This window comes from Capricornis sumatraensis, chromosome X (genome assembly GCF_032405125.1).
Source record: "Capricornis sumatraensis isolate serow.1 chromosome X, serow.2, whole genome shotgun sequence".
Taxonomy (NCBI): Eukaryota; Metazoa; Chordata; class Mammalia; order Artiodactyla; family Bovidae; genus Capricornis; species Capricornis sumatraensis.
In genome coordinates, this window is record NC_091092.1 from 5,959,814 (window position 1) to 5,975,511 (window position 15,698).

General features: G+C 41.7%; 1 protein-coding gene across 1 annotated transcript; it reads right to left on the reverse strand.

The window, feature by feature from the left end:
• Positions 1-8,085: 8,085 nt before the first annotated feature.
• LOC138071056 (E3 ubiquitin-protein ligase SIAH1-like) lies at positions 8,086-10,153 on the reverse strand. Its single transcript, XM_068962479.1, is given in 4 exon segments — positions 8,086-8,878; positions 8,880-8,972; positions 9,019-9,198; positions 10,068-10,153. Coding segments are annotated over 4 exon segments (1,152 nt in total).
• Positions 10,154-15,698: the final 5,545 nt, after the last annotated feature.

The following is a 15,698-nucleotide window of genomic DNA, read 5'->3' on the forward strand; positions in this document are numbered from 1 at the left end:
CTGTGAAAAGAAGAGAGGCAAAAAGCAAAGGAGAAAAGGAAAGATATAAGCATCTGAATGCAGAGTTCCAAAGAATAGCAAGAAGAGATAAGAAAGCCTTCTTCAGCGATCAATGCACAGAAATACAGGAAAACAACAGAATGGAATTAGAGAGACCAAGGGAATATTTCATGCAAAGATGGGCTCAATAAAGGACAGAAATGGTATGGGCCTAACAGAAGCAGAAGATATTAAGAAGAGGTGGAAAGAATACACAGAGGAACTGTACAAAAAAGATCTTCACAACCCAGATAATCACGATGGTGTGATCACTCATCTAGAGCCAGACATCCTGGAATGTGAAGTCAAGTGGACCTTAGAAAGCATCACTATGAACAAAGCTAGTGAAGGTGATGGAATTCCAGTGGAGCTCTTTCAAATCCTGAAAGATGATGCTGTGAAAGTGCTGCACTCAGTATGCCAGCAAATTTGGAAAACTCAGCAGTGGCCACAGGACTGGAAAAGGTAAGTTTTCATTGCAATCCCAAAGAAAGGCAATGCCAAAGAATGCTCAGACTACCGCACAATTGCACTCATCTCACATGCTAGTAAAGTAATGCTCAAAATTCTCCAAGCCAGACTTCAGCAATACATGAACTGAAAACTTCCTGATGTTCAAGCTGGTTTTAGAAAAGGCAGAGGAACCAGAGATCAAATTGCCAACATCTGCTGGATCATGGGAAAAGCAAGAGAGTTCCAGAAAAACATCTCTTTCTGCTTTATTGACTATGCCAAAGCCTTTGACTGTGTGGATCACAAAAAACTGTGGAAAATTCTGAAAGAGATGGGAATACCAGACCACCTAACCTGCCTCTTGAGAAATCTGTATGCAGGTCAGGAAACAACAGTTAGAACTTGACGTGGAACAACAGACTGGTTCCAAATAGGAAATGGAGTACGTCAAAGCTGTATATTGTCACTGGGCTTATTTAACATCTATGCAGAGTACATCATGAGAAACGCTGGACTGGAGGAAGCACAAGCTGGAATCAAGATTGCCAGGAGAAATATCAATCACCTCAGATATGCAGATGACACCACCCTTATGGCAGAAAGTGATGTGGAGCAAAAAAGCCTCTTGATGAAAGTGAACGAGGAGAGTGAACAAGTTGGCTTAAAGCTCAACATTCAGAAAACGAAGATCATGACATCTGGTCCCATCACTTCATGGGAAATAGATGGGAAACAGTGGAAACAGTGTCAGACTTTAGTTTTGGGGCTCGAAAATCTGCAGATTGTGATTGCAGCCATGAAATTAAAAGACGTTTACTCCTTGGAAGGAAAGTTATGACCAACGTAGATAGCATATTCAAAAGCAGAGACGTTACTTTGGTGACTAAGGTTCGTCTAGTCAAGGCTATGATTTTTCCAGTGGGCATGTATGGATGTGAGAGTTGGACTGTGAAGAAGGCTGAGTGCTGAAGAATTGATGTTTTTGAACTGTGGTGTTGGAGAATACTCTTGAGAGTCCCTTGGACTGCAAGGAGATCCAACCAATCCATTCTGAAGGAGATCAGCCCTGGGATTTTTTGGAAGGAATGATGCTAAAGCTGAAACTCCAGTACTTTGGCCACCTCATGAGAAGATTTAACTCATTGGAAAAGACTCTGATGCTGGGAGGGATTTGGCGCAGGAGGAGAAGGGGACGACCCAAGATGAGATGGCTGGATGGCATCGCTGACTCGATGGACATTAGTCTGATTGAACTCCGGGAGTTGGTGATGGACAGGGAGGCCTGGTGTGCTACGATTCATGGGGTCGCAAAGAGTCGGACATGACTAAGTGACTGAACTGAACTGAACTGAGAGTTGGAACAGGGGAAAGAGGTCTGTAGTTTTAAATAGGAAAACAGAGAAACCTCCTCTAATAAGTGGACAGGACTAGAGAAGAGATAAGGAAGATAAAATGTGGGGGAAGACCTTCTGAGGCAAGGTGAAATGTAATGAAAAGGCCCTGAGGCAGAAGTGAGCCTCCAGATCAGAATGATAGCAGGGAGGTCAGTATGATTGAGTTAGAATGAGAGAGGGAAAATGAAACAGGATTTCATCTTATCTGTAATAAAACTATTTTTCTTATCTACCTTGTAGTCTTCCTAGCTGAGAATGGTTTGTAAAAGATAACATTCTCTCTTCCAGATGCTTTTTGGCAAAGATAAGTGTGTTCCAGGATGCTGTTAAGGATGAACATTACTGAAGAGGAAAGTTCCTGTCTGTAGATGCAAGATAAATAACAGGGTCCTCAGGGCTGGTGCACTGGGATAGCCTAGAGGGATGGAATGGGGAGGGAGGTGGGAGGGCGGTTCAGGATTGGGAACACATGCACACCCATGGCAGATTCATGTCAATGTATGGCAAAACCAGTACAATATTGTAAAGTAAGTAAATAAAATTGAGATTTAAAAAAATTGCCATTAATGAGACTATGTGTGAGCAAATTTCTTAACTTTAGAGAGTTTACATCAGTGAATGTAGAGTTGTCACAGTTTCTTTTTTCCTTTCTCGCTGCTTCTGATGGAGATTTGAAAGAATCAATCTGGAACTGTGGGGAATTGATCTCAGCAGTAGACTGGCACAGAAGGCCTCTCACAAGAAGACTTTTTTAGGATGACAACCTTTTTTGAGAAAAGAACCTGTGTTTTGGTTCCCCAGAATCAAGACATCTGGAGCAGACCATATGTGTAGGGAATGGGGGAGTGGGAAATGAAGCGAGTAAAAGCAGGGAGTGGTGAAATATATTGATGTAGGTGATGGGCAATGTGGAAGAAAGATGATGCTTCTACGGTGATCCATAGACTGCAACCAATGTCTTCCCTTCCTCAAATTTATGTATGTATATGTATGCTGCAGCTATTGCTGCTGCTGCTGCTAAGTCGCTTCAGTCATGTCCGACTCTGTGCGACCCCATAGACGGCAGCCCACCAGGCTCCCCCGTCCCTGGGATTCTCCAGGCAAGACACTGGAGTGGGTTGCCATTTCCTTCTCCAGTGCATGAAAGTGAAAAGTGAAAGTGAAGTCACTCAGTCGTGTCCGACTCTTAGTGACCCCATGGACTGTAGCCTACCAGGCTCTTCCGTCCATGGGATTCTCCAGGCAGGAGTACTGGAGTGGGGTGCCATTGCCTTCTCCATTCCCCCTAGAGGTTAACTATTTAGATTGCCTATTGAATATCAAAGATGATTCTTCTCTATTTTTGCATTAAAGATAGCTTGTCCAGTATTCTAGCTTTGTTCATGTATTCATTATTAGTGCTTTAACTGGTTAAATGCAGTTGATATTGTTGAACACGTATATTCCTAAGACAATTTATGGTTTAAATGTTCAACTCATTTTTTAATAGACCAATAGCTTCAAAAACATTAAAATTTAATAATCACATCTGCCGGGGTCCAGCCCCGGTGGATCCAGGGTAATTTGAAGGGTGAACGGCGTAGGTGAGGAAAAACTTATTTATTTATTTAATTAGAAATGTAAGATTAGATTAGGAAGAAATAGTGTAGTTTTTACATGGAAAACCAATAAAACTTCAAGACAAGAAGTTTGCACCATCTACATTAGGCCACCGGCATCCATTTGAATATCGGAGGGTGTCCCGCCTTGGGCTCACTCTCTTACAGATCTTAGAAGCCAGGGCAAGTAAGTAGACATGGCGAGCCTCCAAGCCCCAGATGGGAATTCAGCCTGAAATTAGAGTAAAGAGGAGACACGGGGGAAACCAGTCCAGCGACTGGCCCAACCTCTATTGTCCAGAAAGGCCTTTTATACCTTTTTGATTGTTCATAGAGATCAATGGGTAATACAAAATTATGCAGCATCAGTAGCCCTGACTCTTATCAAAACCAGGCTTTCTCTCTGCATACCTAGTTGTATACACAAGTCTTAGGTGATTTACATCATCTTCTGGCCAGAGGGCCAATTAACATTTTACAGCCCTTTTCTGTTAAGGGTTTGTCAACCAGAAGACTTATTTGTGTTGATCTTCCCAAAGTCTGGTGCCACTCTCAGAAAGCACTAAATAAAGTTACATTTTTACATAGCAAAGCTACAACAATTTATAACAATGAAAAGGAGTACAGTGATTTATAAAGAGAAAAGTAATTAACTCAAAAGTCTAATGTTGCTAACATCAAAACTACTATATTCCTTTTTCTATATCCTTATTACATTGATTAATATCCTTTAGGTGTCTAAAAAGATAAAGAATATGGAGGCCTGGCAGCAGTCATTGAGTCAACAGTGAAAACCCGTCACCAATAGGATTTTTAGCTCTTAGAAAAGGCTCTGTATCTTTAAGATGCTTTAAGCTTTGTGCCTCTCGCAGTTGGGGGACTGTAAGCAATTTACAAGTTGTAAAAAGTCAGGGGGAACCTGTTAGGCAAGTTAGAGAGCCATCAGAGGGGGTTTTAAGCCAAGACATTCTTTTGCAGGAGACTGAAGCCCTGAAATAACTTTTTTCCAGAGAATGTCAGAAGAGTGGAAAGCACAGAACAATAAATCAGGCCAACTCTGGTTTTGGGGGTACATGCTCAGGAAATTCCAGGGGGAACCCTGAGGCCTGACTCGCCTTGCCCATCAGGCCTCTCCGCATGACCTTGTCATGGGTGGGATCTCCCGTGCTTGCTCCCGGCACACATCTTTATTTATGATATAATTATCAATTTTCTTCATTTAATTTTTTAGAGACTATACTACGGAACTCCTAAAATGGCAAAAACAAATAAAGCATTATTTCCAAAAGTAAGGCTTGCAAAATTAATAATTAATATGACAAGGTTGTTAAATATTTGACATCCTTAACAATGTAAGGCATAGAGCTAGCCCAGAAGACCATTAAGTAAATATGATCTATATCATGGAGAAGAGTAGATCCTCATTCCCGTAGGTAGATGCAGTAAACTAAGAAATCTTACTCTTAAAAAAAAAATTACTGGAGTAGAGTTGATTCACAATGTTGTGTTAATTTCTGCTGCACAGCAAAGTGATTCAGATATGTGTGTGTGTGTGTGTGTGCATATATATATATATATATATATATATATATATATTTACACTTTGAAATATTCTTTTCCTTTATGGTTTATCACAGTATATTAAATATAGTTCGCTGTGCTATACAGTACAAACTTGTTGTTTATCAAATCTTTATTATAGAGTTTAGGTCCTAATTTTAGAACAGCTAACAACTCATTAACAACTTTGAACTTGTTCAGAGTTAGAAACAATGACACAGCCACATGCTCTCTCAGCACCTTTCAATAACCTGCCTATTTCAACACTTAGTAGCTTCAGATCAGATTATTAGCTTTTACCTTTCTTTTTTACTTTTAGCAAGGTAATTGGAAAGGTGAAATTGATAGTTATACAATTCAGTGGTATTAATATTCCTGCATTGCCTGTAGGAGTCAAATCTGACTTGTTTTTCTCATAGACATTTGGTTATAAATCCATATGAATATTTTTTAATCAATCCTGGAAGAGAAATATCTCATCACAACCTGTTAAGAGCTATTTGTGAAAATTGTAATGAAATGTTTAAGGAAAAAGGAAGAGACGTACAGTACCAACATTCTCATGAAAATGTGTCTAGTCTATTGATGAACTCAAATTCCAAGTTTGAGTTTTGAAACAAAATTTCCATGGCATTTAAGCTAATCTGCAATGAAAGAAAGTGAAAGTGAAAGTCGCTCAGGACTGTCTGACTCTTGTGAACGCATGGACTGTAGAGTCCATGGATTCTCCAGGCCAGAATACTGGAGTGGGTAGTCGTTCCCTTCTCCAGGAGATCTACAGTCTGTGGAATTCTGCAGACCAGAATCCTAGAGTGCATAGCCTTTCCATTCTCCAGGGAATCTTCCCAACCAGGGATCGAACTGAGATCTCCCACTTTGCAGCCTGATTCTTTACCAGCTGAGCCACAAAGGAAGCCCAAGAATAGAGAAGTGGGTATCCCTTCTCCCTTCTCCCACAATTTGAGACCACATGGATGATACAGTCCATGGAATTCACCAGGCAAGAATACTGGAGTGGGTAGCCTTTCCCTTCTCCAGGGGATCTTCCCAACCAAGGGATCGAACCCAGATCTCCCACATTGCAGGCAGATTCTTTACCAGCTAAGCCACAGGGAAAGCCTGGAAATGTTGCAGTGGGTAGTCTGACTCTTTCTCATTCATTCTCTCACTCTTTGTGACCACATGGAGTACACAGTGCATGGAATTCTCCTGGCGAGAATACTGGAGTGGCTAGCCATTCCATTCTCCAGAGAATATACAGAGGATATACAGTCCACACTTTATGACCACATGGACGATACAGTCCATGGAATTCTCCAGGCCAGAATACTGGAGTGGGTGGCCATTCCCTTCTCCAGGGGATATTCCCAATCCAGGAATCCAACCCAGATCTCCCACAGTGCAGGCAGATTCTTTACCAGCTGAGCCACAAGGGAAGCCCTGTTATACTGAAATGGGTAGCCTATCCCTTCTCTCACTCTTGACCACATGGACTCTAGTCCATGGAATTCTCCAGGCTAGAATACTCCAGTGGGTACCCATTCCCTTCTCCAGGTGATCTACAGTCCTTGTAATGCTCCAGGCCAGCATATTGGAGTGGGTAAGGCTTTCCCTTCTGCAGGGCATCTTCCCAACCCGGGGTCAAACCCAAACTTCCCACATTGCAGGCGGATTCTTTACCAGCTGGGCCACAAGGAAAGCCCAAGGATACTGCAGTGGGTAGCCTAGCGCTCCTCCCACTCTTTCTGACCACAAGGAGAATACAGTGCATGGAATTCTCCAGGCCAGAAAACTGCAATGGGTACCCGTTCAAAGCCAGATCTCCCACATTGCAGGTGGATTCTTTACTAGCTGGGCCCCAAGGTAATCCCAAGAATACTGGAGTGGGTAGCCTATCCCTTATCCCACTCTTTGCGACCACATTGACTATACATTCCATGGACTTGTCCAGGCCAGAATACTGGAGTGGGTAGCCATTCCTTCTCCAGGCATCTTCCCAACCCAGATATCCAACCCAGATCTCCGACACTGCAAGCCAGTTCTTTACCAGCTGAGCCACAAGGGAAGCCCAAGAATATTGGAGTGGGTAGTCTGTCCCTTCTCCCAATCTGTGCGACCACATAGGCCAGAGTACAGGAGTGGGTAGCCTTTCCCTTCTCCAGAGATTCTTCCCAACCCCAGGATCGAACCCATATCTCCCATACTTCAGGCAGTTCTTTAGCTGCTGAGCCACAAGGGAAGCCCAAGAATACTGGAGTGGGTAGCCTATCCCTCTCCAGCAGATTTTTCCCCCACCCAGCAATTGAACCATGCTCTCCTGCATTGCAGCCAGATTCTTCACCAGTGGAGCTATCGGGAAAACCCCTTACATGAATAGCTTTTTTTGCTCTACACCAAATACAAAATGCTCTCATTTCCAAATCCCTGAAAAACTCTTTGTGGTGACATCAAATAAATAAGAGTCGTTTTAGTTTGTTTTACAGAAAAGAAAGTCAAATTTTTTTAATTAAAAACTAGAATTAAAAATTAGCAAATGCATACACACTCAAAAATACACACAAGAGCACTATGTATTGACTCACAGAAGGGAAATGCAGTGGTCGAAGACCAGTCAATATGGCTTGTCAGTTATAGGAGAAGAAATCCAAGCATGTGTGTGTGCGCGCACACACACACACACACACTCACACAGTTCAGGCACAGAAAAAAGAACCCAGTATTTTCAACAGTACATTCAATCTACCATAAACAAAACTTCAGAATTAGTTTTCAAAGGTTCCTATTTTAATTCCAAAGATGCCCATCTCGGGTATAAATATACCTATATTTTCTAGTGGTTTACTGTTGGCTTATTTTAAATCTATTAGTGTTATTACATGCAACCATTTCCTGTATTTAGCACCCTTTCATCTTCTGTAGCTTAATGTCTCTAGCTTCAACCTACCCAAAGTTTCTGGTTGGTAGGAAGACAGGTGCCTTGTTCTCTGTGAAACTGAATGTATTGGTTATAGACACTCATCAGAAAATGTTTGATCACCATTTCAAGTCATGGAAATAGTTACATTGATGCTTAAATCGCCATTTTCTGCGAAAAGTTCCGCAACTCTGGGGTGGAAGACTAGGCAGTTACAGTTCAGAAACGCTGTTTCAATTCGCTCATGAATAGATAGAGGCGTGGCTTCCCACATCAATCGCCGTCTCGTACCATTTAGCTCAAGTCGATAAGTAAAATGTTCAGCTTGCTCGCGTGTTCCTACCAGCTGGACAGCGGCAAAGAATTTCTCGTAATCGTCGTGGATTTCCAGTTTCTCCAAAATTAGTAAGAACTGAGACCCAAAACAGGACTGCACCATCACCCAGTCAAGGGTACCAGCCAGATTAATGTTGACTGCAAGGAAAACGACAACTTCTCCCTGCAGGGTTATAACGGAGTTGTTATAGTGCTGCATCACATGTGGTACAACGGCATCCATGGCGCCTTGCCACCCACAGGAAGTGCCAGGGCAAGGGCAACGACAGGGCCTAAACACACAGTGTTCTTCGTGGTCTGCTTTTTCTGTGGGTGGCACGGTTGCTCCGCATCCAGAAGAGGCGTATCTACACGGGAAGAGTACTAAATCGGCCACTCTCTCCATGGCCAAGTTGCGAACGCCTGTCAGCGGGCCCCGGCAAGTTGGACAACGGGCGAGCCTTGAGCGGCATTCACTACAAACGAGGTGGCCATTCTGGCACTGTGTAATTGGAGGCAAGACATGGTTCAGACACACCGGACACTCAAAAAGACTCGCCAAGGCACTGTTGGACACAGTGTTGTCAGTCATTTCTGTGGGGGAGAGCGCACCTCGACCTCGGTCCTGGTTCACACACGCTCCGTCGTCGCCGCCGCCACCAAGGCCCACCAGCGAAGGCCACGCCACCGCCACCGCCTCTGCCTCATGTGGCTCGCTGCTGACGTTAGAGAGTGCGCCACCAACGGGCGCCCACCAACGGTCGTCGCGGCTCCTGACAGCCCGCCGTTCTCGAGCCCGCGCGCGCTCCCGAGCCCGCGCACGCTCCCGAACTCGCGCGCGCTCGCGCCAAATACCTCACACTCTGGCGGCCGCCGCGGGGAAGCGCGGCCCGCGTGCCTGCGGCCCCAGGGGGCCAACAGGAATCTTTTTAAAGGAGTAGGTCATTGTTAGAATCAGCATTCCTTGCCCAGAGCCATTTTGCGTGTTGGGTCATAGAACAGTTCTAGTCCTAGTAACTGTCTACAATCTGGTGACCTTATGGAAAAAGTATGAAATGAGAGCTGCAACAGGAATAATCCAGACTTTAAAAGATTAAATTAGTACTTAGCTACTTTTCATGTATAAAGGTGCTTTTCAAGCACTAATCAATCCGCTTAAAACCTCTGTGAGCATGGCTGGACTAGGAGAAACTCAGAGTTTGAAGAGAGAAAAGTGAGAACTTTCTGCCGCTGCTGCTGCGTCGCTTCAGTCGTGTCCGACTCTGCGCGACCCCACAGAGGGCAGCCCAGCAGGCTCCTCCGTCCCTGGGATTCTCCAGGCAAGAATATTGGAGTGGCTTGCCATTTCCTTCTCCAATGCTTTGATGCACGCTAAGTCACTTCAGTTGTCTCCGACTCTGCGCGACCCCTTGGACAGCAGCCCTTCGGGCTCCACTGTCCACAGGACTTTCCAGGCAAGAATATTGGAGTAGGTTGCCATTTAGTGGAGCTGTATTTTTCCATAACTCGTCTCCAGGCAGAATCTCCTAAATAGGTGTCAAATAATTCTGCTTATCGGAACAGTCAGGCTGTTCTGTAGATTAAAAAAAAAAAATTCAGTTTTGCCTGAAACCCTTAGGAATAACCTAAAGTCTTATCCCACAGTGAACCAAAATCTCAGAATTGAGAAATCAAGGAAGCCCAGAACTATCCTGGATATTTGTACATATTCAGGGTCAGTGATGGACTAGAATAACACCAAATACACTGCTTTTAACTAGAATTGGACATATTGCTAAGAAAATCACCAGTTACATCAGCATGTCTAATTCCGTGCAGGTCAGTAATTCATCTCTGACCATGGCAGTTTCGTCCAACTTCTGAGGTGAGGGAATGCACATGGGTGCCACTGACTGCTACTGGCAGGCCTGAGGCGTTGACAAGAGCGAAGACCAAACTGAAGGGAAGAAGTGGTTGTGGTAGAAGATCACCAGCAAATTCATAACATGTCAGCCATAATTTCAACCAGTGGCCCAGAGAGCAGGGAGATGAATCTGTTAGAACAATGGATGAGTAAGAATAAATACCGGGAACAGGTCATGCTGGAAGTACAGGAAGAATTGGAATAGCGTATTCACGTGGGAATCGTGTCAGAAGCCAGAATATTGCAAGTAGATATAATCTATTGAAACTCAACCCAAGAAACATGTCAAACTCATGTGGGGCATTGTGGCATGGGGTAACAGTACAACTACCCACACACACAGCACTTACACACATATGCACACACTTCTAGCCCCACATGGCTGTTCTATATTTTTCCATTTCATTATCACTTCCTAACATGCTTCACAATCAACTTAACCATGTTCTCTCTCTCGCTCCCTACAGAATGGAAGGTACTGAGGTAGACAGGTTGGTATGTTTTCTTCATTGATGTATGCATATACAACAGTGCCTGGAATATGATAGGCTCTCAAGAACTACTTGCTGACTAAGTGATTTTTAAGAAATGAGCGTGGGAACTCATTCCAGAGTGCCTTAGTGAAGGGTCAAAACACCCTGAGCTCAATATGATGCAGTATTCATGAACTGCTATTTCTATAGTCATGTGGACTCTACTTTTAAGCATACGTTCTTGGGACTTCCCTGGCAGTCCAGTGGTTAAGACTCCTCACTTCCCCTGCAGGGGGCACAGGGTTTGATCCCTGGTGGGGAAACTCTGCATGCTACTTGGCATGGCCAAAAGAGGAAAAAGAAAGTACAAGTTCTCTCTGTCTGCTGCTTTTTAGACAAATAGAACAGAGACCCATCAAAGTGAGCTGAGGAAAGGGGAGAGCAACAGGAAAGGGGTTCAGAGGATACTGAAGGGTGAGGGGATGATCTAGTCTGTAGGGCCCTGTTGTCCATTGTAAGGAGTTTGGCTTTGAGTCCAAGTGAGGTGGGATGCCATTGGAAAGTTTTGAGGAGTAGAGTGACTTGATCTGACATATATTTGAACAGAATCTCTTGAGATGCTGTGTGAAAAATAAACTAGAGGGGTAAAAAGGCCAAAGCTGGCAGACCAGTGAAGAGACTACTACAGTAATCCAAAACACAGATGATGATGGCTTGGAATTGAGTGGTAGCACCAGAGGGTTTGAGAACTGGTCAGATGGAGGGTATCTTTTGAAGGTATAGCCAATGGGATTCCTTGATGGATTGGATATGGTGTTTGATAGAAGGAGAATGAATCAAGGAAAATGATAGTGGTTTTGCCCTGAGCAAATGGAAGAAGGGAAATATCATTTTATTGAGATAGGAAAAACTTGGTTGTTGAATGATTGAGGATGTTTAAAAAAATACTTTGGGGATTTTAATGCATTTTCAGATCATGTTTCTTCCTTCACTGAGGCAGGATGGCCGTGGTGGTGGATACTAATCATTTCACTGTTGATTGTGTAAGTCAACAAAGCTGTGAGTAGGGTTTTGAGAGGTTGATTTTTGTTTTTACTCTTGAGATTAAATATGATCCAGTACAAAGAATATTCAGAATATCTATCAAGGAAGGAATAGATTTTATTATAGCAGATTAATGAGCACATTAAGATGAGTTCATTTAGTGTTTTACTGTGAAATTCACCAAAAGAAATGTAGTTTTGGTGTCTATTGGTCATCTTAAATGTACTGATACCAGTAAACTGTAAATTAAATATATGTATGCACACAAGGTGGAAACCACTAGCAGAAACAAGATCAGACTGACAAGAAGCCACGCTATGTTAAACTGAAAACGCTACAGGCACATAACTCTGAAGTTACACTACTTTCTGCAAGAGAAATCTTAAGGAGTGTGTTACTGATTTCACTTTTGTGGAAAATCTGTACAAACTGGGTATGGTTAATATTATGGCCTTTGTTAAGAAAAAAAAAAAAAAATTAAAGACATACTCATCTCCTTTGATCCAGAACTCCACTTCTACTAATTTCTCCTGAGGTGATATTAAGAACATGCACAAAGACTTACATCCCAGAATATTCCTCAGTGCTTCTGTTATAATAAAAATTGGAGACCATTTAAACAGCTAAATCTAGAGTATTTGAATAAATGATGCACATTCATTCAGTGGAATACTATACAGCCAGTTCAAACAATATTGTCAAAGTGCACATATTAGTACACAAAAACCTGCCTGACATATTGAGTGAAAAAACAAGTTAGAAGACAAAATTACATATGACCCCATTTGAAGACTTGTGAAGTTAGTCTATTTTTTGAACAGAAAAATTCTGCAAGTGGATGCCACAAAATGGTAACTGGTCATCACTGGTGGGATTATGGAGAGTTTCTATGATTATCTCTATTTACTAAAATAAATCTATTTTTATTTACAATAAAAATATACAAATGCATGGAACAACAGTGATTACATTAGACAGAGATATTCGTGCTTTAGAAAGATACACGAATCTTGTTTTCCCTGGAGACAACCCTTGTTCATGAATCACAGGATAAACCTTTAACTGCTGCTACTGCTGCTGCTAAGGCGTTTCAGTCATGTCTGACTCTGTGCGACCCCACAGACAGCAGCCCACCAGGCTCCCCCGTTCCTGGGATTCTCCAGGCAAGAACGCTGGAGTGGGTTTCCATTTCCTTCTTCAATGCATGAAAGTGAAAAGTGAAAGTAAAGTCACTCAGCTGTGTCCAACTCTTCGTGACCCCATGGACTGCAGTCTACCCGGCTCCTTGGTCCATGGGAGTTTCCAGGCAAGAGTACTGGAGTGGGATGCCATTGCCTTCTCCAAAACCTTTAAAGCATAATATTACTGGCACTCTCTGGCTACAGTGTTTCTGATTGCTGCTGCTGCTAAGTCACTTCAGTCGTGTCCGACTCTGTGTGACCCCATAGACGGCGGCCTGCCAGGCTCGCCCGTGCCTGGGATTCTCCAGGCAAGAACACTGGAGTGGGTTGCCATTTCCTTCTCCAGTGCATGAAAGTGAAAAGTCAAAGCTAAATCACTCAGTCGTGTCTGACTCTTAGCGACCCCATGGACTGCAGCCCACCAGGCTCCTCTGTCCATGGGATTTTCCAGGCAAGAGTACTAGAGTGGGTTGCCACTGCCTTCTCTGATGTATATGTATATGCATGTATTTTTCCTTTCAATTTTATTGAGATATTTTAACTGATATATAGCACTTTACAAGTTTAAGTTATAGAGCAAAACGATTTGACTTACACACATGATGAAATGACTTTAACAGTTGGTTTAGTGAACATGCATCATTGCATATAGATAAAGACTAAAAGACAAAGAAAAAAGATTGTTTCCTTATGATGAGAACTCTTAGGATTACTCTCTTAGCAACTTTAAAATGTAGCATACAGCAATGTTAATTCTGTTAACCATGTTGTACACTACATCCCTGGTACTTATTTATCTTACAACTAGAAGTTTTTACCTTTTGACTACCTTCATCCAATAACCCTTCTGCTTATCCCTCACCTCTAGTAACCTAACCTTCTATCTTCCTCAAATTTATTGATGATTGTGGGAAACCAAAGTCAGTGATAGTCTCTATGTCCCTTTGTTTCTTCCTCTTTGTTTCTCTGAATTTTTATAGGCAGATAAAAATAATATGACATCTTCATAATAATACTGACCTATTCTTTTTTTTTTTTCTTATTAGAAAAATGTATACTGAATGGACTTTCTAACAGAGTGTATAAAAGAATGATCCCAAGGAAGAACAGCAATAACTGAAAAGGTCAGTCATTTAAAGTTATGTGGACAAAATTTATATTCCATTCAAGCATTTTAACATTAAGATTTTTCTAGTCAATGTTCACTTTTCACATGAACATGAAAACTGCGGTTAGAACCAAGAACAATTTGGGAAAACAAACTTGATTTTACCTCCCCTACTAAATGCATATTCTAGAATCTCTGCAACCCTCGGCCCCAATTCTCTCCAGCTTCTCTTAGTGCTCCTTCTTGGAACTGGAAAAACGTAACACCATGTGTTCATTTATCTTCTTCATTTTAACTTCAAATCATATTTTGAAGGCCTGGTGGATGCTGCATCAACGATCAAAGAATTAAGAGTGTTAGAAAAACATTTTGTGAAGTATAGGATCAAGTGAAGTATACACCCAGCAGGCACGTTCCTGCCTTTCTGTGTCACAGTTTGCTAATGTGTTGTGCAAAATGTGATCCATGTGACTCCCCCACAGTCTGTGTGTGTTTGCAGTAGTACCTCTGGCATTCAGAGATGGGTTGTGCTACGTATTTTAGGCAGAGGAAAGAATTAACACATTTGCCTTTGAAAATACATGAGAAAAGCTATGTATTCTAGTCAACATCTATAAAGTTTGTTTTGTTCAACAGTGGCTTTTATTTCAAGTTGCTGATAATGAGGCCAGTTCTTCATTAGTTTCAAACACATGCATCCTTGATGGGATATTTTTTAAGCCCTCTTAATCCATTGTCTTCATCAGATATGAAAGTTCAAGTGATTTGATGGTAGACAAAGATATTTTTAGAATTTGTGGCCATTTCAACATTTTTTATTCAAAGAGCAGGTGAAGATACAAACCAGAAAGGGAAAAAAAATTATAAGCAAGTCAGCAGTAACTAAGGAGATATGGAAACATTTGCTATCTAGTTCTTTCATTTTTAGCCTGTTAATTTTCAGGTGATTGTTTCTTACATATGACATTAATTAAAAATTTTTGGTTTACCAAAAATGTTGTGAGCATATTCTTGTAGAAGTATTGGTAAAAAAGATGAAAAACAATTGACTGGAAACAAACAGTGACATAATACTTGTAAAATGGAGGCAAAATCATTTACTTGCATAATTTAATTGGAAATTATATATTTTAACACAGATTGCTGTGAAAAGTCACAGTAAAGGTCAGACTCATATTTACAATTTTCTTCAGCATTTCCATTTGTATATTTCACAAACCACTCAAATTCAGTATGAATAAAACTGAACAAGTCATCACCTTCCTCAAACTTTGTCTGACTTCAGCACTTTATATATCCAATTATGCAAGCAAGAAATCTGGAAGTCACCCTTGACTCCTCTCTTTTCTCTCATACTCCATAACTAATTAGTCATAAAAGTCCTGCTAAAATATTATACAAAGAGTGATAGATTAATGATTGCCAGGGAATAAGCAGAGATGGAGGTGGGAAGGAATGATGGGAGTAAATGGGGCTATATAAAAGGGTCACATGAAGGATCCTTGCACTGATGAAAATATACTGTATCTTGATTATACCAACATCAATATCTTAACGGTGATTTTGTATTACAATTCTGCCACATGTTACCTCAGAAAAATTGGAATTTTCCTGTATTACTTCTTACAGTTACATGTGAATATACAATTATCTTAAAATATTAATACTGTAAAAAGTTTAACCAAAAAAAGAGTCCTATTGATTTTTACACCTAAA